Below are 26,626 nucleotides of genomic sequence, written 5' to 3' on the forward strand. Positions count from 1 at the left end.
ATACTAACTTCCACCAGGTGATTTTCCATGTCCACAGACCATTTGGCATCAAGTGATTGGACCATTTACACCCCACATTAGACGACCCACTCACTTACACTCCAGGCATCCTTTATTGTCATCACAGTAACATCTGGTTTGAACAGTAGTGATGAATTACAGCTATGTTTACAAAAATTAAATACTGTATCCAGAACATCACAATGAACACAAACATTGATACAGCGTCTAATCACAATAAATACCGTAAAGAAACTGACATTAAGAGACAACATTAAAAAGGAAACTGTAAAATACATAAAATATGTGACATAGTACACAAGTTCTGAAGCTGTGACCATAAACCCATCTTAAAAACCTGCGCTAAACTATAGCAAAGGTGTTTTTAATTCCCATCTGTTGCATTACTTCTATGGATATATTCAACTGAAGATTTAACTCTTAAAGACCCACAGCTACTTTTGTGTCCACCTCCAAATGATTTTTTTTCTCTAAATCTAACATTTCTAAAGCGATTTATCACCATTTATTATATATTGTCCTCTGCATTTTGCATTTTTCAGCGTAAATCATGTATTTTCCAAAATTTAATTCACTGATCATGTAGATGTTCATTGAATCCCGGTGTAAATTCAAAGATTATTTGATCAAAACAGAGGAAAACTGAAGAAAAATGGACTTACTCAGCAAAATATATCATTAACTGAACATAAACCCAGTGTGTCCCTCCACTTTCATTGATTCAATTCACTTCAATTCAATTTTATTTGTAGAGCTCTACATCACAACAGGGCTGCCTAACAAGGCTTTACAGAATTAGTTGGATATGAAAACAAACAGTCAATAAACAGTAGATGAAGGAAATGGATGAATGTCCCAGGCATCCCCCGTCCTTAGACCCTCCCTCTGGGTAAAGAAAAACTCCAAAAACCCAGTGGGAAAAGAGAAACCTGAGGGAGCTCCAACTCCATGGGTTTTACTGGTGATTAACTGTTGTAGAAGATGACAGTGTTTCCATGGTAACTACGGAGCCTCTGAACGTCCAAATGGGTCATATCTGATGACCGTGAAAAGATGAAGAACTGTATTTTACACCCATTATTTCCATGTATTGATAGGATTAGTGGATCAACAGGTATTAAACAGTTTAGATCAGTAGATGGTTTGGGTCGACAGTGAATGTTTGGGTCTTTATGAGTTAAGATGAACCTGGTGTTAAACCACGATGCTGTGTCATGTCCAATATCCCTGCAGAACCCACAGATAAGCTCATATGTGCAGTATACAACCAAATATAGAGACATAAGAAGTTAATTCAGCTTAATAACAGTAAAAGAACCAGAAGAACAGACTCTGTTCTAGTCTGGATCAGTTCCATCACTAACAACGGTCACACTTCAAGTCTAATAAAAAACTTGATATTCTTTGGTTCCTGGGAAACAACTGTGTGAACCAGTTAGTTTTGGGTCAAAGGTCAGAACTGGAGGCATTAACCTGAACAGCATCAGAAGTATTTGTCATCTGATCTGTCGTTTTGGACCGGACCGGGTTTTCGTATTGGAGGTTGGTGGATATGAGGCCTGAACCGTCACCTCCACATTCTCACAGAGTAAAGCACACGTCTTGAACCTGCTTTGTATTCTGATACCGTTTAGTTTGATCAAACTAAAACCATCAGGGACAAATTTGTGATGTAGAATTCAGGATTGTGTAAATGAAACTGACTTCAGGTGACAATGGTGAAAAGTTCTGTTTGATGTAAAGATTAAAAAAATGTGAGAATATTTTTGTATATAATGTATACCCTCTATATTTCATATAGAGGGTATACATTGGACAAGAATAAATGACTTCTGTTTTTTTTTTTTTTTTTTTACCACATTAAATCAATCAATTCTCCTATTGATTCTGGAGTGTTTTTTTGAGTGGGAAAAAAAGTCGTTGGTCAGGTTTATGTTTATGTTTATGCATTTGGCAGACGCTTTTTTCCAAAGCGACTTACAGGGGAAAACCAATTAAATCACTCAATCAATCAAATTTTATTTATATAATGCCAGATCTCAAAAAAAGTTATCTCATGACACTTTATATATAGAGTTGGTCAAAACCAGACTCTAAGCTAATTTACAGAAACCCAACAGAATCCTCCAGGAGCAAACACTAGTGACTCGTGACAGTGGCGAGGAAAAACTTCCCTTTAAGAGCAGAAACCTCGAGCAGACCAAGACTCCTGGAGGATGGCTGTCTGCCTTGACCAGTCTGCCTTGACCAGTTGGGGTTAAAGAGTGAGGGTAAAGAAAGAGAAAAAGAGAGAGCGATAGAGATAGAGACTGGGGGAGAAGGGGGGAGTAGGGGGAGACACATGGAGGCAGTTGAGGATAAGTGAGTGGTGATGATGAGGGCAGGGAAGAGGCAGGACCACCGCAGCAGGTCCAGAGATAATCCTGGAAGAATCTGTGATAATCCTGGGACAAACCCTATTAGAATATTTAAAATGGAATGTTTGAAAGTGTTAGGATAGGAGGTGCTCTCGGAAGAGCTGGGTCTTCAGGAGCTTCTTGAAGATAGGCTGGGATGACTCTGTTCTTGTAGCACTTGGTAGGGCGTTCCACCAACGTGGAACGACCCCTGAAAAGAGCCTGGATTGTCTTGTGCAAGGTCTGGGGACCACCAGACTACGTTCCCCAGACGAGCGGAGTGGTCGTGGGGCGACATAAGCTTTTATCAGTGCACCTAGGTAGGTAGGACAGGGCTCAAAATTAACTTTTTGACCTAGGAGCACTGTGCTCCTAACCCTAAAAAGTTAGGAGCACAGGCTAAAATCTAGGCGCACCACTATTATATAAAAAATTTGGAGAACAAGCAAAACTCTTGGCCATACCAAGTAATATTCCTATATGTATTTAAGCAATGTTAACAACCTAGAATAAAGTATTTGAATAGAGTATGAAAGAAAAAGCTTACATTGACACAGGTGCAAAACAATTGTCAATGTGTGGTATATACTTTAGTAGGTTCTTGGAGAAGAAAGACGAATCACACCATTATTTGCAACAACCAACTTTTTTATTTCATGGCCTAAAGGCCCTTAGTCACTGTGGTCTACACCACGCCTGAAGTCAGGCCTCCTTGACCTGGTGCCAGAGTGTAGGTACTTCCTGACCGCTGGCAGTGCATCGAAGTCATGCAGTGTTGGACCATCCGCAGAGATGCGCACGCGAGGGGGCGGGGACTAGATTTTCCGCTTCAGTCAGCGGGGCGTGGAGCTTGTTTATTTTCAGCTGACGAGTTACTTCTGCAGCCATTATTCTAGGCGCACGTATTAATTTTCGCTCATTTTTTTATTGGCGCACCGTGCGATCGTAATCTCAAAAACAGTCGCACTACCGAAATTCTCAGGCGCATGCGACCGTAATTCAGTCGCAGTCACGAGCCCTGTAGGAGCAGACCCACTGAGAATTTTGTAGGCTAGGAATAAAGATTTGAATTTGATGCGGGCAGCTATGGGTAGCCAGTGTAACTCAATGAGTAAGGGGGTGACATGTGCCCTTTTAGGCTGATTGAAGACCAGACGCGCTGCTGCATTCTGGACCATCTGTAGTGGTTGGACAACACAAGCTGGGAGGCCCGTTAGAAGAGCATTGCAGTAGTCAAGACGGGAGATAACCATAGTCTGCACCAGGAACTGGGTGGCCTTTTGGGTTAGGTATGGCCTGATCTTTCTTAGGTTGAACAGAGTGAAACGGCATGATCGGGTGACAGAGGCAACAGGTTACAGTGGAGTTTGACCATTTTCATATCAAATCATTCACAGTGTCACACACATACACCATTATACACACACAAACAGAAAGTGAAACACAATCATATTTTTCTGAACTGTTTAATGAACAAATGTAAATATTCTGAAAGAATGAGGATTTTAGAACATGTTAGGCTGATCTGATCCAGACGGGTCAGTGGTTCACTCCTAGTGAGTGACAGACCAATCACAACAGTGGCATAGGGTCACATGACTCTGGAGGTCCTGTTTTCTGGTTTTCCTACGCAGCGTCGTGGTCCGTGGTGCGCTCGGACCGGGTCCATGCGTACCGCAACGTGACATAGGAACAACCAGAAAATGTTGTGTTGGGAAATGAGAGAATCATTAAACAGATTTTGATAATGCTTGAGCTGTAAGATTCCGATAGAATTGATCACTTGGAACCGGTTCTGAGTCGGGACCGGTTTTTGATTCCCACCCTGCAGCGAGAGAGAGAGGTGGATGGTGTTGCTCAGTGAGGGAGGTATGAAATATCTTGATTAGACACTAGGGTGGTCCAACAATCATGGTAAAAAGTAAAGTTTCAGATAACCTCAATTCGAACCCTGCATTAGGTTTTGGCATTCAAAAGATGATTTAGGAAAAAATTTGGAAGAAAAAGGAGATGTTTTAGAGGTTGCACAAGTTGCTGGAAGTTTCCTGGAAATTGCCTAATTGTTCATTTTCAGCATAGCCGAGCTGACCTGTAAGAGAAACAGCAGTACCATCAAAACCAAGGTTTAAGTGATTCATCTAGCAATATATATGAAGTAAGGCCGCTGACATCTGTGGTACTGGAGTGAAGAACTGGTTGTCCTGGCATTCTGTGACTCCAGTGTGACACCAGAGCAGAAGCAGCTGATGGTTGACAACATGATGGAAAATGAAGGTTCTTTGGGTTCCAGTAAAGCGTTGGGATGTCCTTAGTCCATCAGATTCTGAAGGGAAGCAGATCAGGGCTTTTGTCCCCACCAGCACCATGCGTTTGTTTGAAACTTTGGATCTGCCACAAACATTCTTCAGAATTGCTCCAGTAGACTGGGCTGATGATGCAGACTTTCAGAAGGCTGCTAAAATTGTGCATTCCAAAAAAGTTGTCAATGATGTTGCTGAAAGAGGGGCGGAGCTTATTCAAGATTTCAACTGTAGCCGAAAAAAAAATGCAGATCACAAACAGTACTGGCAACAAGTTGTCAAAGAACACAGGAACATTTTTTGTAATTTCAATAAAGCAACAGCGGTTGCTGGACTTTCTAAGTAACATTTTTATACGAGTTGCAGTTTGATTTTGAGAGTAAAATTACAAATTATTCTGATACGCCTTATTCATTTGGCTAGTTATGTTATAGTACATAGAGCAATCTGCACGTGTCTTGTGCAACCTCTAAATATGAATTAATTTGCATAAAATTTGGACCGAAGTAATTTGGCCAAATATGGAACCAAATGCAGGGTTCTAATCCAGAGAACCTTTAAAAGATTTTCTTTGGATCACCCTATTATACACTATGTTTATGACACACTTTTTAATCTTGAAGTTTTGAGTAATGTATCAGGTCTTTTCAAGTTGTAAGGCTGAAGTCTGAGTGCAGTCACAAATCATTGGTGTTCAAGTCCAAGTCGGGTTGAAAGTCTTTTTATGTTTTGTCAAATCAAGTCTAAAATCATTGAATTAATGACTCGAGTCTGAGTCATGTGACTGGAGTCCACATTTCTGGTATACAGTACACACACTGGCAAATGTCATATTCTGTATTTAACTCTCAACGGAGGAGATTTTTACATATTATACGGATCTTAGACATGTTCAGTCCGTACATTAAAGGGTTAAATAGTGGCTGACATGTGAGCCAATATATGGATAAAAATATTTTTAATGTATTGTGCACATTGTTCATATTAAACCTGCTCTGGATGACTTCAAAAAAAGCACCGAAGCAATAGTTAATGACTGAAGCCAGGTGGGGTGTGCAGGTACTGACAGCTTTATGTCTGGTCTGTTTAGATCCAGAAAAACACACTTTAAGGATCCTCATGTAGGTGTAGAGGATGAAAATGAAAGGACCAAAGATGGCAATGACAGTTATGATGAGTCCATAGATGTTATTGACTGTGGTGTCAGAACAGGCCAGTTTAACTATAGAGTAATTATCACAGTAGACTTTATGAATAATGTTTCCACATCGCTGTAAAGGAGCAGATAATAAAATTAAAATGACAACCAGAATAAATGAGCATAACCACGACAGAACTATAAGGAGGAAAACCTTATGAGACGTCATACGTTGATTATATTGTAAAGGATAACAGATGGCCAGGTATCGGTCATATGACATGACGGCTAAAATGATAAATTCTACACATGCATAAGTGTGTATATTATAAATCTGCAGGAAACAAAATGAAGCAGAAATAGTGTGAATGTCTTTAAGGATCTGAAACAGAAGGAGTGGAAACAGCCCAGTACTACCATAGAGTTCATTCACAAACAGACTGCACAGAAACAGGTACATGGGTTCATGTAAGCTCCTGTTCACACAGATAAGCACAATCAGAAGAACATTAGCAGCAATGACTGAAAGATATAACGACAGAACTAGAATAAAATACATGTATTTCAAAGTCCCAGTGTCGAAGTAGGCAGTGAGGTTAAAATATGAAACCTGTGAATAGTTTTTCATGATAAAGGAAAATGGATCCGAGCGTCAAACACATAAACCTTCTTCAGTTTCATGAACACCAGTAAATCTGTGCCAGTGTTTACCTGAGCCTGTTTAAAGTCAGTCAAATGCTGGTGTTCATAGATACTAAACAGTTCAGTCCCATGTGTGACTCCCACTGTCAGTCCCTGCAAACTGAGCTCAAACTCTCATTCGACTACTTTTAAAACTTCCATCTGCAGCAGTCGGACCTCAGTACTGAATGATGTCACTGACTGACCGAGTTCTGATTGGACCGCTGGACAAACACAACATGGTTCCTCCTGGTGGACTTCCTGTTGGGATGGGTTAGTCTAGTGGGACGCCATGAAGGACGGTGTTTTGACTGATGATCACAGAGAGAATGAGACAAATGTCCCTACATGGACAGATGAAGGACGGATCTGGGTCAGAATGGATCTGGGTCTGGTAGAACCCCTCAGAGGTCTGAGTGGAACCACCAGTCCTTCTGACTCTTCCTCAGGCTGAGGGTTGAATCATGGCCTTGGACGACATGAAGGCCCAATCCCAATTCACCCCTTGGCTCCTACACTTGGCACTAGTTTCAAAGGGTAGGGGTTGAAACATTCCCCTACGAAATGGGACAACCCTTTGAGACCTGTTACGTCATCAGCAGTCATCGATGCCACTATGAACAGATGTTACATCTTTGTTTGCGACAGAACTCCCCATGCCGTCAGCAGCTGTAACCGTGTCTGTCCCATGAGCTTTGGTCATCTTGTAGCTGCTACCAACAGTAAACCGCAGAAATGCGATCTATAACACATTGAAACGGCATTAAACGGACGATCAAATGATTAAGTTGTTTTTGAAGAAAATATTTACATTTGTGTGTTTCTTTTGTCACACCGCTGCACTTTGTTGCTGTGTTTACCTCCATCTTGCTGATAATTCCACAAAAGTAGCTCTGGGTATTTATGGGTTAAAGTGGCTCCATGTAGCTTTGTTAAAAAACATACGGAAATGAAAACCGTTTTTTTTTTTTTTGTTTACAATGTTGCTATTATTGCTGCAACCATTAAGTCATTCTGATGTTATGCCGTTATAAAACTGTAGACTTTACTCCAAACTGATACAAAAACAGTAGTAGTAGTAGGATTCAGAATAGAATCAGAAAGGCCTTTATTGTAATTGTGTGTGCAGTGAAATTAGGAATACTCCTCCAGTCAGTGCATCAATGTGATTAAAAAAACAATACGTAACAAATATACAACATGAAATAAGAAAATACAATATAAAATTGTACAAAAAGTAAAACAAAAATAGAACTAAAGTAGAATAAAATAGACAGAAAATATGAACAGACACAATATTAACAGTATGTATATCTATAGTAAATGTTGATTTCATTTTTATTTTATTTTTCTGTATTTATTTATTTTAACTTGTCTTGTCCTGCATCATAACAGCAGAATGGTAGTCTGTAATTTGCCAAAGGAAACTCCATAAAGTATGGGAGGCTCCCCTTGATATTCCACTGTGTTAGTTTTGGGTCTCATTGAACAACACTTTGATGCTGAACCCGACAGGAAGGAACAGGAGAAGGAGAAGAAAGGGGGAGGAGAGAAGGAGAGAGCGAATGGGTTGGGGGGTGGCAAAGACCCTCAAGAGAAAATATCAGGAATAGTAACAATAACAACCATGGTGATAATTAGAATAATAACAAGAACTACAACAAGAACTGAGTAAAAGTGAGCAGAAGAAAACAGAAAGAAAGAACAAAAATAAGAGCAAATAAAACATATTAAATGAAAAAAAAAAAACATTAACAAAATATCATAAACAACAGCAGGAATAACAGCAGCCACACATCTACACAACCGCAGGTATTCACTTTAATCTCCCACGACAGAGTGAGTGCATCAGTGTAAAGCAAAGAGAATAAGGGGAAGAACCTGAAGTGCACAGATGAACAAATGCATCCTACTGCTGATTTAATGACCCTGAAGGTATTCATCTGTTTACTCCATTAAAGCTTTCACATACCAGACAATAATGACAAATGACACCGTTGTCTTTAGTGTAGTTCTGTCATCTCTGTCGTTCTTTACACACAGAGAAACTTTGATTTAATTATGACATATTCTTTAAGAACTAAAGCCAAAGAGCTTCTCACAGTCACCACTTTAAGATCAAACTGAGTAATGATTTTTTGGTTCCAGACTGATTTATATATATATGTAGTAGGGCTGCACGATTTTGGAAAAAAAAAAAAAAATTCCTGATTTTTTTTCCTCTAAAAACTCAATTTTTGATTTCAATTTCGATTTTTGGGTAAAACTACAAAAGACAACAGAAGTCAGCATGTCATTTTTGTGAGCAGCCCACAATGCAAGGCACTGCTCCGACCTCAAATCTGTGATGGTATCATGTGATGAACCCACAGAAGTTTATTTTTTCTCAATTAAATTTTTATTGAATGAATTAGAGTATACAAACAATGTATACAACAAGAAAATAACAGAAGTTTGCCAGGGGGAATACACTATAATACAATGTCCAAATCAGAGCAAATACTTCTGTTTTTTATAGCCTTTTTGTTTCCAGATTTATCGAACAGCTTTGAATAAAGTTCAACATCTTCCAAAAAATAAATAATATTTGGTTTTGTGTGACAGAACTTACATTTGTGAATGAAAAATTTAGCAAGTAAGAGGACTAAATTAATTATTACATTTTTGGTTTGTTTGTTTGTTTGTTTTTTCTTTCTTTTTGGGGTATCTGGCCCACAGAAGTGACACCAGTGTCACCTCTGCTGAGGCTGATGACCCCGAGACCCGGACTCGGATCGGAAGAGGACAGTATGGTACGGATCCAGGACAACGGAAGATGAGTGATCCGCATGCAGTTCTATTTCAGTTGCGGGATCCGTGCGTGAAACCACGGCTTACATTGCAATAAGTACTGTGGGTTCATTAACACATTTAAAGTCCGGTCATTACACAGACTTCTGTGACAGACCGCTGTCACTGATAGGAGGAGGAGCCTACGGTAGCCTGGAGGAGGAGCCTACGGTAGCCTGCAAGCACGCGGCCTGGAGGCACGAGAGAGATAAAATCGATTTTACGATTTCCCTTTTTTAAAAATCGTCCTAATTAAAAAATCCGATTTCAATTTAAAATCAATTAAGCTTAACCTTCTTCTCTCTTGTTCTCTCCCCTTCTTCTACCCCCCCACCCCCACCCCCCATGTTAGGTCCGGCATCGAAATGTGGTTCAACAAAACTCATAATAAACACAGTAGAATATCAAAGGGCACTTCATATACTTTATGAAGTTACCCTTGGCAAAGCAAATTTGTTCAGCACCAAAAGGAACCAGACTTCCATTCTGCTGTTAGAACGCTGGACAAGACAAGTAGGAAAAAAAAAAAAAAAGTAGTGTGAGATACTCCCTGGTAAAATGTCCAAATAAAAGAGGATACAGGTGTTAGAAAAATGGGCAATGATGACTGGGAGTACAGTTGGTGTTGGCTGCTGCCTAATCGGTACAGACAGCTGCCTGTCAGCCAGCTGAGCCCATAAAAAGAAAAAAAAGAAGAAGGAAAAAAAAAAGAGAAAGAAGAAAAAAAATAAATAAATAAAATAAAATCGATTAATCGTGCAGCCCTAATATATCTTTTACATTTCTGTCCAAAAATGGCTCTTTAGATAGTAAGATAAGAAAAGATAAGATAAGATAAGAAAAGATAAGATAAGATAAGAAAAGATAAGATAAGATAAGAAAAGATAAGATAAGATAAGCCTTTAGTAGTCCCATAAGTAAAGGTCAGAGTTTAGATGCTTTAGACCAGTGGTTCTGAACTGGTCCAGCTTCAGGACCCATTATCACTCCTCAGGGCCAGATTAACACTTCATTGTACCCTGGGCAACAATATTCAAGGGCCCCATCATCCCAACCCCAGGATCCCTATAATCTGGAAAAATACAGAATAAATTCCAGGAATATATGTAAATTTTCCCCATACTTCAATATCTAACTATCATCAAATGCATTTTGATGTACAAATGTGTAAATGCTCGTAGAACTACAAGTGCACCACTATAGCCTCTCTTCAAGGCCACTCACTTGCATATGATGATATGAAAACAAAACACATTTGCATCAATATAATCTAAAATTGATCCACTACATTAGAAAGAGAGGGAAGTGTCCTCCATTTTCACAAAAAATAAATAAGAAACCATTTCCAAAGTATCCAGTATTTATTTAAGAACACTTTTTGCGGACAGTTTCATTTATAAGCAAAAGATAACCAGATATTTTAGTTATGCCCGAGCTACTCAGGGCCCTTCAGAGGTCGCGGGCCCCTGGGCAATTGCCCAGTTGCCCATATGATTAATCCGGGCTTGTCACTCCTCAATGACCAGACCAAACCCAAATGATAAAAATTAAACTTCTCAAATGTATTTAATAAACAGATGTTATGTTTTGAACCGGAGATAATCCAGAATATCACAGTATGAAAACACAGAAGACCAGTTTAATAATAAACCAAACTGACCAGCAGGTGGAGACGATAAATATGGAAATATTGCCTTTAACACTAAATTCGGTCCATTTGAACCCAAACTAAAATGTGAACTCAGTTAAAAATTCAAAGTTCATTCAGTCACTTATTGAAGAATTAAACCCACTGAGGTTTTAGTCCAGTGGAGGTCAAAGCAGATCTGATGGAGTCGGTGTCAGACCTGAGTTTAAACATGATATGAATAGAACCTGTTGGTTCTTCTTTTATTCTGTTTAATGTCTGGTGTTAATTATCATTACAGTGCATTACTGCCCCCTACTGTTGGGGAGTGGGAATGGACGGAGCTCAGCTCCATCAAAAATAAAGGATTGGATAATAAACGTTATTTTAACCCAACAAAGACCCAGGACCCACTGAAAACCAGTTTGAGACCCACTTTTCGGCTGCGACCCACCAGTTGAGAATAACTGCTTCAGACAGTAAAGGTTGCTGAGCCATGTTTCATACGGTCATGTGTAGATTCATACATGTTTCATGTGTAATTTCACAGTGTTACGTCATGTGACTTCATGTAATTGTCATCATTTCCAGTGCTGTGATGTTTGGGGAGGTGAAGTCATGCTCATAATTAAACAACAATCACAAACTAAACAGTGACTATAAATGGACGTTTGTTTCCCACCAGAAAACGCCTCCTCAGATGGTAACAGGAAACTACAACCTGAAACTCAAACCAAACTATTATCTGTGTTAGTTTCACTCACACTGACTTCACAGAAAACATTATACGACTGAAAACATACAACGATCAACACTGGATTTATCGTGGACATCCTTGGACTTATTCTGACTTTAACCCTATAAGGTCTATGAATGTAACAGGCCTCTTTGTTTTTACAGCTGGAGGACTTGAAGTATCTCTGGGTCTTGGTCACAAGTGAAGGAAGGATGGAACACAAGATCGACAGATGGATGGGGGCAGCGTCAGCAGTAATGTAGACGTTGTAGGCAGTGTGAGGTTGGTTCCTAAACTGCAACTCGGGCTTTCCATCAGCTCCCAGTTCCGAGTTACTTAGGGCATTTTCAAACAGCATACTCGAGTCCATATCTGAGTATGTTTGACCCCAAAGTCCGCTTAACTTGTAAATGTTCCATGCTCCAGTACCGTACCCGAGTCCATTTGAGAAGGTAGTCCTGGGTCTGGACTGCCCGTACTCTGGTATGATACGTTACCATGTCATTGCAATCCGTGAGAGCGGAAGTGACCTAATCATGACTCCGACAACAGAAGTGGGTTAATCACCACAACAGCATAGACGGCGCTCCTGTTGTCTCCTGAAAAAACCTCGGATCTGTGCGGCTCAGGCTCACCTTATTGATCGAACCACTGGGTGATAATATCAGGGACGACAAAGGTCGCTCTTCTTCACTTTGCCCCAAACAGGATAACAGATAGGTAAAGGTTTGTCTTCTTCTGACTTCTGCATTTGTTGGATAGCAACAAAATTCCTTCCACACCGCCACCTACTGTTTCACCCCTGGAACACACATTCGTACGCGGGCACAGGCCACGGTACGCACATGTGAACACAACATCTGCAGGAAAGATGTGAATGTATCCGAGTACGGTACAGACTCTGGTACGCTGTGTGAAAGCACCCTTAAACAGAACTCAGAACCGGTTCCAGGTTCCATTTTTCCCAGTTTGGAACCAACTTCACACTGCTGACGCTGTCCTGGTCTGCTGTGGTGAAGAAGGAGCTGAGCCAAAAGGAAAAGCTCTCCATTTACCGGTCGTTCTTTGTTCCTACCCTCACCTGTAGTCACGAGCTGTGGGTAGTGACCAAAAGAACAAGATCGTGGACACAAACGGTGGAAATGGGTTTCCTTCCAGTTGAGGTGGTCTGGGCCGCCCTATTTAACCTGATGCTCCCTCGACCCGGGCCTGAATAAGCAGAAGATGGATGATCATTTCTTTCCTACTTTGTTTTCTTGTGTTTGCGAGGAGCAAGTGTAACACGACTCTTTGCCCTGGAATGAATGAAGTGTTCTGATTCTGGACTTCATGATGTTCTTGTCCTAAATTAATCAGAACATGAAAACAGTCAAATGTGAGGACGGTCCAGTCCAAATTTCAGCCTACATATGTTTGTGTCTGAGCTACAACTCGTGTCTCCAGGCTGTTTTAGGAGTTACCAGCTGGACCATCCCTTAGTGTTGACGGGATGGGTCCGAGAAAGACCATGTCCTCTGAGGAAACTGAGGAAATCAAGAAAGCGCTTGACTTTGTAGCAGAAGTTGTTTCTGCTGTTAGGCTACAGCAGAAAAGTATTTTGAATCTGGTGGAAGAGGTTAAGGTGCTCCGCATCCAAGATGTGGAAAAAGATAAGCGGCTCGCGTATCTGGAAAGTCGGGCCGCGGATCTCGAGCAGTACACCAGGATGAATGATGTCATCATTACTGGGCTTTGGGTTAAACCCTGATCCTATGCTCGTGTGGTGACAGCTGATGAAAGCGAGATGACCGCAGAACTGGAAGTGTCGACGGAACAACAGATGGTTGCTTTTTTGCGGTCCAAGGGGATTGAGCTGGATGACAAGAACATCGGGACTTGCCATCCACTGACAAGGAGAAATGTCAGTGACAAAGCAGCCATCATCGTAAGGTTTGCTAACAGAAAACATATAATTGCACTGCTGAAAGAAGGATGGAAGCTGAAGGGAACCGATGTTTCCATAAATGAGCACCTGACAAAGCACAACGCGGACATTGCCAAAAATGTCAGATTCCTAAAGAAGCAGAAAAAAATACAGCATACCTGAACTAACAACCGCAAAGTCTTCATTAAACTGAGCGGATCACTGGAGGAGGCCAAGGTTCTGCTGGTAAGGAGTATGGAGGAGCTGGACAAATTTCAACAAAAATGAGCTGGACCTTAGGATAACAAACACTTACACTACAGACAATAATGACAAACGCCAAAGGAGATCACCCACCTATTTTTGCAGATAATAACAATATTACCCAGAGGATCCATACTCAGGACAGTTTAGAGCTACACACACTTCAATATACAGATCACAATCTACAGGACACGGGACAGGATATAGACCCGGACAATAACTTCTTCAACTACATCAACAATAACTGCTGCTACTACACTGAGGAACAGTAGAACCACTGATCCACTAATCATTCTAAGAAAGAAAGCAATAAGGGTCATTCACAAGGCAGGTTACACAGATCACACAAACGCATTATTTTTACAGTCAAAGTGACTAAAACTCAGACATCATAGAGCTACAAACAACACAAATGATAAAAGCAAAAAAAAAAAAAAAAAAAAAAAGTCAGTCACATATAACCCACTACCTGGAAACATACAGAAATGATTCACTGAAAGGGAAGGGAGTCAGAATTTAAGGGGTAGATTTAATTTCAAAATTCAGAGGGTGTGCACTACTGGGAAAAGTTAGAGTCTATCTGTGTGTGTGGTGTTAAAGTCTGGAACAGACTGAGGGAGGAGCACAAGGAATGTTCAAACATAAGCCAATTCAAAAAGACTTATGAGAACATGCACAGATATAAGGATGAGGGTCATGAACTGTCACCATATGTTCACTGTTGTTTATGTATATATTTCTTTCTTTGAGTTAGTTATTATTTGTTTATTAATTCACCAGCACAACTAAGAAATGTATTGGTAAAAGATTCTATGAGTATTTGTATATGTGTATGTGTACTTGTATGTTGTGGGTATATGTACAAACATATGTATGTGTATATGGATGAATGAGTGTGTGTGTGTGTGTGTGTGTGTGTGTGTGTGTGTGTGTGTGTGTGTGTGTGTGTGAATAGCTATATAAATATAAAAGAGTAACAGAAAAGGAACAGGGACATATATATTACTTATATTTTAGGGAGAGGGATTAAATAAATTGCACTTCTTCTCACTCCTGTTCAGCTAAATGTAAATGGAACTATTGTGCTGTTCTTCTAAGATTGTTATGATTGTTGATATTTGTATTATTATGTATGTTTTGCTTGTTCGCATATATCTTAAACTTCATTGCATGTTCAGAATAAATCACTAATCACTAGTTTCAGACCCATAATCCAAGGCTGTGTTGGACTCCCATCATGCACCTCTCCTCTCTCCATGTCTTCTCCATGTGAGCATAAAGGTCTGACCATGGTTCAGTGGTTTGTGTACAGGTGGAGCTGTGTTTGTGGTCTCTTGCTGATGAGTCTGTGCTTTGACGTCACTGGTTCATTAGTTGTGTGAGTTGAACTGGTTTAAAGGACCAGGTTCAGTGGATCAGATCAGGACTCAGACCCACTATGACAGGACAGGTGAACACATCCACACAATGTCACACTATGTTATAGTACATCCTCTGGTTTCTTTCTTGTTGCTTTCGTTTTCACAGATCCTTCAGTTCATGATGATGCTCTGTGGGTTTTTTAATCTCAGTTGTCATGTTTTCACTCTTTCCTTGAACTCTCACTAATATTAACAACTGTTTGAATAATCTACACACAGATATGATAACTAACTCGACACAGGTTTCATATTTTATACTCAGTGCATACTTTGACACTGGGATGTTAAAGTACTTATACTTCACTATCATATTGTGTTTGTATGTTTTAATAATCCTGTCTAATGTGTTTCTGATTGTGCTTATCTGTGTGAACAGGAGCTTACATGAACCCATGTACCTGTTTCTGTGCAGTCTGTTTGTGAATGAACTGTTTGGTAGTACTGGGCTGTTTCCATTCCTTCTGTTTCAGCTCCTCAAAGACCTTCATACTGTTTTGGTTTCACTGTGTTTCCTACAAATATTCTGTGTTTATTCTTATGGATGTAGAGAATTTACTACTTTAGCCGTCATGTCCTATGACCGATACCTGGCCATCTGTCATCCTCTGCAGTATCACACACTTATGACTTCGACTAAAATGTCTGTACTTATTACTCTAATGTGGTGTTTCCCTTTTCTTGTGATGGCTGTTGGTATTTCTCTAAGTTCACCTTTACATCTGTGTGGAAACATCATCAACAACGTCTACTGTAATAATTACTCTATCAAACTGTCCTGTTCTGACGCCAAAGTCATTAGCATCTATGGACTCATTAATGTGTTCATTTCCATGTGTGTTCCTGTCATGTTAATCGTTTACACCTATATGAGGATCCTTAAAGTGTGTTTTTCTGGATCTAAACAGACCAGACATAAAGCTGTCAGTACCTGTACACCTCACCTGGCTTCACTGATAAACTTTGTTTTCGGATGTGTTTTTGATATAATAAGCAGCAGGTTGGACATGAACCATGTGCCACATACGCTGAGAATATTTCTATCAGTGCACTTTTTAATTTGTCAACCAATATTTAACCCTCTGGTTTATGGATTAAAAATGTCCAAAATACGCAACACATGTAATAATCTGCGTTCTGGTAAACATCATGAACTCAACAGACGTGCTAAGGTTCAGTGAAAAGAAAAATATGGCATCTGTAATGTTCACAAGAATAACATCTGTATAATCTTTTTAATGTGCATGTGTTTGTGTAAATTGCTTTAATAAAGTTGGATTCCAATGTAAATGTGTCAGGTTTTTCTTAAAGTAGTACAGTTTGAGCAACTTATCTTTCCTGAAGCTGCATGATTGTTTTCATTTTGTCTTAAAAATGAACCTTAAATCATTGAAGGAATTAAATGCAAACTTGTAAAATCACTGATTATTTCATGGTAATGATGCCTGTCAGTGGGTGATAAATGCTCACTTACAAATACATTGAAATGTACATTTAATGGAGTTTGATTCTGATGTGAGGTTAGGGTGTAGTATTCATATCAACACAACTCTGGTCATGTTGGTGCCTGAGCTAAGATTAGGGTTTTGGCACCTCCTCCTGGACACAGCAGTTCTAACAATCACAATAATACAAATAAAGTCATAGATGTATTTATTAAAAGAAATAAAGAATAGTAATAACAATTTTGATCATTTTTCAAACAAACAAATAAGAGGATATTTTCCCCATTATATTTATGTGCAGATTATACAGTTGACACAAAGGAACACATAGAAGAAGAACATGTAGAACTGCAACATCTGGTCAATATGTTTCACATCTGACACGTCTGGATTTATTTGGAGCAAAATGATCAGTGGCTTCATCAAACACCACCTGCTTTGAAACCTGATGATTTAGGCTGAATCTGGAGGGGTTCATATGGAGTGGTTCCACCCTATGCAGCGATAACAGCTTCAACTCTTTTTTAAAGGTTTTCCACCAGGTTTCTGTGAATGTTTGACCCTTCCTTTAGAACACAGGGGTCAAACATGCGGCCTGGGGGCCAAATCCGGCACACCGAAGGGTCCAACCTGGCCTGTGGGTTGAATTTAAATAATGCAAAAATTACACTGAAGATATTAACAATCATTTTAATTCAGGTTCCACACACAGGCCAATTAGGTCTCCAGTGGGTCAGAGCAGTAAAAAATTATCATAATAACCTATAAATAATGACAACCACAAATTTTGTCTTTGTTTTGGTGTAAAAAAGTAAAATTACATCGAACTGTTTACATTAGGGTCAAACGAAAGTCAACATCAACATGAAAAAGTACATTTGCACACATCATTTATCCAGTGAGCTAATGTTTTAGCTAAAGATCTCTGTTTTATGAAACTGTTCTTTTGAAAATATCACTTGCAGAAAACAGTTACAATCGATTTTATCGATTGTACTTTTTACACCATAGCCATAGCTCGAATTTGATGCTAAAAATTATATCTAAAAAATTTGAAAATGTACTCAATCTGTTGATTATATAGATGATAAGTATTAGATTTTCATTATTTTGTGAAGATTATTGATATTTATAAGTTTGAACATTTGTGAGTTGCTTCTTAATTTTAAAGTTCCTTATAATTCAGATATTTGAGTGAAACTTTCAGAAAGTAATGATCGTTTGATGCATTTTGAGTGATGCATACGATGGTCAAGAGTCGTCCACATGTGACTATGGCAGCCTGTCCATGTCTGACCACATTCTCAAGTCAATAAAACACAGACTTTTCAATATTTTACTCCAAAATTTATCTTCAGCATAGTTGAGCATAATATCTAAAAGGTTTTGTTCTACTTGATATCAATTTGTCGAGAACCGCATGTTTTGAATGTTTGCATAAAGCTGAAAAAGTTGATGTCTGTTTCAAGTCGACGTGTTACCGAGCAGCAATTTGACATTCTTCAACTAAAAATTTAATCTCTCCAAATTTTGTTCTACATAATGTTAAGTGCTTATAAATACCTACTCAAATACGTCTAATACATGCATATAAGTTACTCTGCTGACGTGACAGAAACTGTTGAACACCAAATGTGTCCACGTGTTACTGCAAACTATCCTTTTACAAAAAACATGAATAACCTGAACAAATATGAACAACCTGAGTTGTCTTAAGAGAAGTAAATGCAGTTTTATCAATATTCTGCCTGTTAATAAATGTTTAGTGTATGTGTAGATTCACTGTCCTCTGTAACTTGTAATGTACATGTGTAAATCATAAACTGATAAATTGCACTTGTTTTTCTTAAGACATTTGAAATTGTTCAGGTTATTCAGATTTTTAACGAAACTTCCGAGATGTAAACATGATCATAATTTAATTGGACTTTTTTCACTGTTATTATTTTACTGGTCCAGTCCACTTCAGGTCATACTGGGGTGAACGTGGCCCCTGAACTAGAATGAGTTTGACCCCCCTGACCTACAAGTGCATTTATGAGTTCTGGTACTGGTACTGGATGAGACGTTCTGGATCATAGTCTCCACTCTAATCTATCCAGAGGGGTTCTACCAGGCTGAGGTCAGGCCAGTCCAGTTCCTCCACAACAAACCCACTCATCCACGTCTTGGTGGGCGTTGTTTTTTTCTCAGGTATGAGTCATGTTGGAACAGGAAGGGGCCATCCGTAAAACTGTTCCCACAAAGAAGGACCATGAAATTGTCCAAAATGTCTCATCCTAACGATGCACTTAGAGTTCCTTTGACTGGATCTAAGGGCCCAAGCCCAACCCCTGAAGAACGCCCCCACACCATAACCCCCACCCCCTTGAGAATGTTAATGCCATTCACACTTCAATGTAATTTTGAGATTCAAGTAATAGTTGGACAGATTATGCCTCATAGTTCATCAACGGTAGATAAAGTTGACAATCATTTGCATAAGAATTGAATGAAATGCCATGTTTCATCAGTGTAGAACCCAAAGAGAGCAGGTAGACTGAAAAGAGCAAGGGCCCAAGATGTGAATCCTGTGGCACCCCTTGGGGGAGAGGACCATCAAAGCCAATACTGTCCAACAGGTAGGAATGAAACCAACCCGGAACTGCACCGTTAATGCCCACCCAGCACTCAAGGTGAGAAATGAGAATACTACGTTCTAGAGCTGCACAATATATCGTTTGAGCATCGTCATCGCAATGAACGTGTGCACAATAGTCACATCGCAGGTCCTGCAATGTAGGAGGCAAATGAACTCAACGTGTTCTCGTCTGATTTCAACCTGGGTACCTGACACACACTGCACACAGCGATCCACCAATCACAATCGTTCTTAATCAGTTTGCCGAAGCAGACCACGCCCCTGCACATGGAGTGAGTCACTGGTAACAACATTGAAAAATGAGCAACGAACAAGACAAAATGGCCAAAAACGAAGACTTGGCGCCAAAAAAAGAAAAGCAACGTCAGTTATCTGGAATTATTCAGCTACAACAGGGGTGTCAAACTCAGATCCTCGAGGGCCGGTGTCCTGCATGTTTTAGATGTTTCCCTCTTCCAACACACATGATTCAAATGATCAGCAAATCATCCAACTCTGCAGAAGCCTGATAACGACCGTCAGGTGTGCTGGAAAAGGGAAACATCTAAAACATACAGGATACCGGCCCTCGAGGATCTGAGTTTGACACCCCTGAGCTACAAGAAGGATGAAACTGAAACACGTGTTCTGTGTCAACAGTGTCTTCCACCTGTTGCCACAACAAGATGAAACACAACTAATTTGTTTGACCGTTTACGTCGGCACCGCACAGATATTATTTCCTCCAGAGTAGTTTTTAGCTTACCAGCTGACAGACCATAAGCTATTGTCGTCATGCAGCGTCCGTCGTCGTCGTCTGTCGTCCGTTGCAAAAATTTCAATTGTCTTCTTCTCCGAAACTACAATTCCGATTGACTTCAAACTTGGTATACAGCTTCTTTATGATGATGTCAACACATGGTATTGAAATTATTTCCATCCGGATCTGATTCTGGATTTGGTGCGACTTTGAAAAATTTCCCCATTATAACAGATAGGAAGTGGATTGATCCAATAAATCAGTAAGTAACAATGATATCAAGTTGGAATTTGAATTTTTTACAGATCTGATTGGAATGTGACCAAAACATGGGCTATTTCTGTAATAGAATAAATACACAGAACTGGGTGAGAATAAATGGCATTTCAATACATTTCCCAAAGCTTTTCATTTGGCCGATAAGCTACAGGGCCATTGGTCCTATTTTTCATATTGCAATATTTGGGTTATGCAGGGTTAAAAACAAAAAACCGCAGTGTCAGTTTTTTCCAATATCGTGCAGCCCTACTATGGTCCAATGAATCAGATGATCAGATCTAAAAGCACATGGATGACAAAGGTCCCAGAGTCAGTTGCTAAAAATATGTCATTAAAAATCCTTAAAAGTGCTGACACCTGAGTTTGGAAGGTCCAGTCTCTGGTTCATCAGTTACACCCATGAACACTCCAAAAAGACCAGAGAAAAGGTAATTGAAAAATATGAGGCTGGAGATGAACACAAGACCATGTCCAAGTCCATGAACATCTCCTGGAGTTCAGTCAAGTCCATCATGAAGACATGGAACAAATAAGACACATGTAAATGAAGGAGGACTCCAGTGAGGAGGACACCAAGATCCACAGGACCAGATGGAGATGGAGACACTGTCAGCCTAGTGCTTCACTAGTCAAAACTCCAAGAGGATGAAATCATGAAAAATCTGGACCAGAGGCAGTTGAGAATCCAAGGTTGACTGGGATAAGGCTCTCAGGTCTGATGAGACCAGGATGAAGTTGATGTCCATCACAGTAGACGCTACGTTTGACCTTAAATGCACCATCTCCACCGTGAAGCCTAGTGGATGCAGCATCACATATAGATGTTCCTCAGCAGAAGGTCCTGAAGGTAGAAAGCCAAATGAATCCTGGATGATTTATTTATTTATTATTATGACCAAGTGACTGACTTATTATTATTATCACGAAACTGACAAAAAATGTGGTCCAGAGCTTTGGAAACAGACCCAAACATATTACTGCAAAAATGTTCTGCCTGGTCTCACAGATGTGCTGTGACCTGTGTTAACGGTCCGATGCATGGATTTTGTTAAACTTGTGAAAAACCAACCGCATTTGTCCAATCTGAAATGAATAGGGCCATTTTCAAACTGCAACCATTCCCACACAACTGAACCTACAATCACACCACCTATATGAATATATATGTATGAATATAGACATTCAAAATAGAGACAGTTTTTTGCTAAAATTAATTTGTTTTTGATCATGTAATAGTTTGCTATACTATGTTGCACATAAATGTTAATTTTACAGGACATTTAGTCTATATAATGTATATTACTGTGGACGGAGGCAGAAAATCCAGGTGTAGATTACTGCACAAAGTGAGAGTTGGATTTTCCTTTGGTCAGGATATGTACAGTCAGTCCAGCTTGGAATTACAAGGTTGACAATTAATACTGAACAAACAAGAACTCAAACTATGAATTATGAAAGAGCTGCAGCATCTGAACCTGACCACAATGAACATTTGACACAGAAACAGAACCACAGTGCCTCAGTTTCAGCTTCACAGTTTGTCAGGTCTTTTATTTATGTGATTGTCTCTCTCAACTCACCATATATTTTTTATTAGTTTTTTTTTTTTTTTTTAAATCAATTACTAGAAATTTCAGGTGACCCCACATGGGGTCCCGACCCCAAGGTTGAAAAACACTGACGTAGACGTTCAGTAAGCTCAGATTAAAGCTGAGGGTTATTATATCCAAAACAGAGAAAACTGAAGAAAAAGTTTCTTTTTTTCTCTGAAAAATCTCTCATTAACTGAACATAAACCCAGTGTGTCCATCCACTGTCACTGATCCAACTCCATGGGTTTTACTGGTGAATCAATGTTGTTGAAGATGACATGTTTCCATGGTAACTACGGAGCCTCTGAACATTCAAATGGGTCATATCTGATGACCATGAAAAGATGAAGAACTGTATTTTACACCAATTATTTACATGCATTAATAGAATAAATGGATCAACAGGTATTAAACATTTTATATGTATGAATGATTTTGGATGTTTGGGTCTTTATGGGTTAATATTCACTGGTGTTTTCCAACAGTGTAATGATCAGGTGCATCTCTATTGATTGGTGGGCTGGACTGAAGCCCTATTGGCTGATGCCTCTGCTCGCTGTGTGTTCTGTGTTGACGTGGGCTGGTCTCAGTATCAGTGGTTGTTGTGAGATCAGTGTGTGGGACTTTAAAAGGAAGACAATCAGAGTTGAGCTCAGATGAGGCAGTAGGAGCTGCTTCGACAAACTCACAATGACATGAACTGTGTTACTGAACGTTTGACCTCAGCTTGATAAATGTGGTGAATTTGTTGCTTTTCTTTTTCTTTCCATTGATCAGAAACTCTATTTGTTTCCAGCTTCAGTCGGATCAGAGAGCGAAGGTTCACAGGTGGACCAGACTTTACAGATTGTTCTAGAAAATGTGATGTGCGTGGTCGATCCTGTGACTGAATGAGGACGGAGGATCATGATAAACTCAACACAGGTCACATATTTCACACTCAGTGCTTACTTTGACACTGGCCCTTTGAAATACTGCTATTTTATCATTGTTATGTGTTTATATGCTTTAATTGTTGTGTCCAATGTTCTTCTGATTGTGGTTATCTGTGTGAACAGGAGCTTACATGAACCCATGTACCTGTTTCTGTGCAGTCTGTTTGTGAATGAACTGTTGGGGAGTACTGGGCTGTTTCCATTCCTTCTGTTTCAGATCCTCAAAGATGTTCACACGGTTTCTTTTTCACTGTGTTTCCTACAGATTTTCTGTGTTTATTCTTATGCCTGTGTAGAAATATTAAATCTCTGCGTCATGTCGTATGACCGATACCTGGCCATCTGCCATCCTCTGCAGTACAACACTCATATGACGTCTGCTAAAGTAGCTGTGCTTATCGCTGTAACGTGGTTGTTCCCTGTTTTTGCGATAGTTATTCTGGTTTCCCTGAGTGTTCCTTTGCAGCTCTGTGGGAACATTCTTAACAAAGTGTACTGTGGAAACTACTCTATAGTCAAACTGGCCTGTTCTGACACCACAGTCAATAACATCTACGGACTTATCTACATCGTCATCTCCATCTTTGTTCCTTCTGTTTTAATCTTCTACACCTACATGAGGATCCTTAAAGTGTGTTTTTCTGGATCTAAACAGACCAGACATAAAGCTGTCAGCACCTGTACACCTCACCTGGCTTCGCTGCTAAACTTTGCTTTTGGTTGTTGTTTCCAAATCCTACAGAGTAGGTTTTATATGAGTGGTGTACCAAATATGTTGGACATTTTACTGTCGTTATATTTCTTAACATGTCAGCCGTTGTTTAACCCTTTACTGTACGGACTGAAAATGTCCAAAATCCGTGTCTTATGTAAACGTATGTTGTGTGGTGTCTAGATCAGCCTCCACAGCTTTTCTAACAGACATGAAAAATCCGTGCCTGTCTAGATTCCACAGCTGTTGATGACAATGACACCTTTAATGTAACAAATAAACACAGTTCTATAAATCTTACAGTCATCGCTGTCATGTCTGTCATTGAAAAACGTAACATATTGTAATGTTGTAATGTCAGTTAGTTTCATTTTATTTCGAGCTCATAGAATCATCAGATAACACAGAACCATACAACATGGTCAAACAAAATTCTTCAGTGCTCGAAAAGGAGTGGGAAGAAGTATAACATAGACTCCACCCCCTTTTTACAAACTAATAAATGAATTTAGCTTCCTTTGCTTTGTTAACACACTTTTTTCTGTATATTTTTACAATAACACAAAGCATCCGTACAAACCATTCACATGCACTTTTTTTCAGTCACCTCACCTACATAATGAACCATTTTTAATAGAAACTATAATATTCATATGCACTTTAAATATTTACTACAAATACAATCATTAATAAATTTGATATCTCCTAATCATGACAGTCTGTATCAATTAATAATTGTAATATATTATTTTATGCATATTATAACTAGATATTTACTTATTCAGATAATGTTCTATATTTTGTTATTATACTGGATTTATACATCCTTCTAAATACACAAATTGAGAGAAGACATTTTTAAATTTTGATCCAGATTATTCCACAGATGCGCCCCTCTAACACAGATACATTGACTTTTTATGTTTGTTCAACACTTAATTTTCTTGAAAATTTCAGTTCCCCTTTGTCAAGTTTTTCTTATAGTTTTTTCTTTTCTAACATTTTTTGTATTTCATCAACTTGAGCTGTAAAAAAATAAATAGATAAAAGAGAGTTTTTGTACATTAAAATGTTTTTGCTCTCTGTTCCATAAACCATATAGATAATAAACATTTGATATAATGTATGTTTTATACATTAGTGATCCATGTTACACATAATTTGACATGTTTTTGGTGATAAATTAATTTAAACAAGAAAATAAAACAACAACTGAGGAGCCACTTGGGAAACAAATGAACCGACTCTCTTAAGCCTTCATAGTTCACTCATAGAAATACTCTGAAAACAAAAATTTAAACCAAGACTTTATTACTTTTGTAAATTTCTTCAGTTTTTTTGATTGTCATGTAGAAAATCAAGGTCAATGAAATTACTTTATTTGGTTCCTTTCTAATATATTGCAAAAATAAATAAATAAAATATATTAAAATAAATAATGATAATAATTCCATTTTTGACAAAAACATGCATTTTAGAACATTTGAACATTCGACCGACCCCCATGCGTGCTGGTCCAGACCCCTGTCCACATCTACATGACCCCTTTGAACATCATTCCTTACATTAGTTCCATTACTTCATGGAACCAAACAAAGCAGGTCCACTCACTGTTCATGCACAGGTGGACCTGACAGACCCTGGAGACCACACTGGACCTGACAGACCCTGGAGACCACATTGGACCTTACAGACCCTGGAGACCACATTGGACCTTACAGACCCTGGAGACCACATTGGACCTTACAGACCCTGGAGACCACATTGGACCTTACAGACCCTGGAGACCACATTGGACCTTACAGACCCTGGATATTTCGTGCCACAGTACAGTGGAAATAGACACTGCCATATAGTACTGACTGTTACAAAGATCCACCAATGGAAAAGGATTCACTTTGACATCCAGGGAAGAACTCACCCGGCCTTAAGTAGCTGGATGGACATTCTATCAGACTGACGAAAACAATAAAAGTTTTCGATATGGAAGATGCAAAATTATCTGGTTGTGTTTCATAACCTTTAACCTCTGACCACGTTGATGATGTTTTCATTTCCTCTAAAGACAATCGGCCTCTAACTGGTCATCATTTTCAAAACTGCCAAAGTTTGACAAAAACTGGGGTCAAAAATGAATCCAAGTTGACGCCTGGTTAAAAGCAAATTATCATTCATGACGAAAAATTCATACATGATGTTCATGAGCACAAACAAACAATACGAAATCACTTTTCAACTTCATGTCGTCCAAGGCCATTATTCAACCCTCGGCCTGAGGAAGACTCAGAAAGACTGGTGGTTTCACTTAGACCTCTGAGGGGTTCTACCAGACCCTGAATGATCCTGACCCAGATCCTTCCTGACCCAGATCCATCCTTCATGGTGTCCCACTAGACCAACCCATCCCAACAGGAAGTCCACCAGGAGGAACCATGTTGTGTTTGTCCAGCGGTCCAATCAGAACTCAGTCAGTCAGTGACATCATTCAGTACTGAGGTCCGACTGCTGCAGATGGAAGTTTTAAAAGTAGCAGAATGAGAGTTTGAGCTCAGTTTGCAGGGACTGACAGTGGGAGTCACACATGGGACTGAACTGTTTAGTATCTATGAACACTAGCATTTGACTGACTTTAAACAGGCTCAGGTAAACACTGGCACAGATTTACTGGTGTTCATGAAACTGAAGAAGGTTTATGTGTTTTACACTCGGATCTATTTTCTTGAATCTAAAGTTTAATGAGTCAAATGTGGATGAATCTGTGATAAATGTACTTCATCCTGCCTCATACCATGTTTCTTTACCACAGAAACCAATCACTTGTGTTGTTGCTTAACGTTTGAATGGATAATCTTTTATCAGCATGATCTTCATGATGTGTCAGAAAGTGGATTTATGTGGATTTAGACTCAGAGAAAAGCTGTAAATGAGTGGTTATGAACTGTAAAATACTTCTATCATGTATTTAGTGCC

At 39.3% G+C, this 26,626-nt stretch overlaps 3 protein-coding genes across 3 annotated transcripts; 2 read left to right on the forward strand and 1 right to left on the reverse strand.

The window, feature by feature from the left end:
• Positions 1-5,565: 5,565 nt before the first annotated feature.
• LOC115431768 (olfactory receptor 11A1-like) lies at positions 5,566-6,483 on the reverse strand. The gene has a single exon (XM_030152414.1). The coding sequence runs from the start codon at positions 6,481-6,483 to the stop codon at positions 5,566-5,568; it is 918 nt and encodes a 305-aa protein (XP_030008274.1).
• A 9,054-nt stretch (positions 6,484-15,537) lies between these two features.
• Positions 15,538-16,494, forward strand: LOC115431183 (olfactory receptor 11A1-like). The gene has a single exon (XM_030151415.1). It carries the CDS (start codon positions 15,538-15,540, stop codon positions 16,492-16,494), a length of 957 nt encoding a protein of 318 aa, XP_030007275.1.
• Positions 16,495-22,915: 6,421 nt separating this feature from the next.
• Positions 22,916-23,839, forward strand: LOC115431767 (olfactory receptor 11A1-like). The gene has a single exon (XM_030152413.1). The coding sequence runs from the start codon at positions 22,916-22,918 to the stop codon at positions 23,837-23,839; it is 924 nt and encodes a 307-aa protein (XP_030008273.1).
• The last annotated feature ends 2,787 nt before the right edge of the window (positions 23,840-26,626 follow it).

This window comes from Sphaeramia orbicularis, chromosome 13 (genome assembly GCF_902148855.1).
Source record: "Sphaeramia orbicularis chromosome 13, fSphaOr1.1, whole genome shotgun sequence".
NCBI classification, from domain to species: Eukaryota; Metazoa; Chordata; class Actinopteri; order Kurtiformes; family Apogonidae; genus Sphaeramia; species Sphaeramia orbicularis.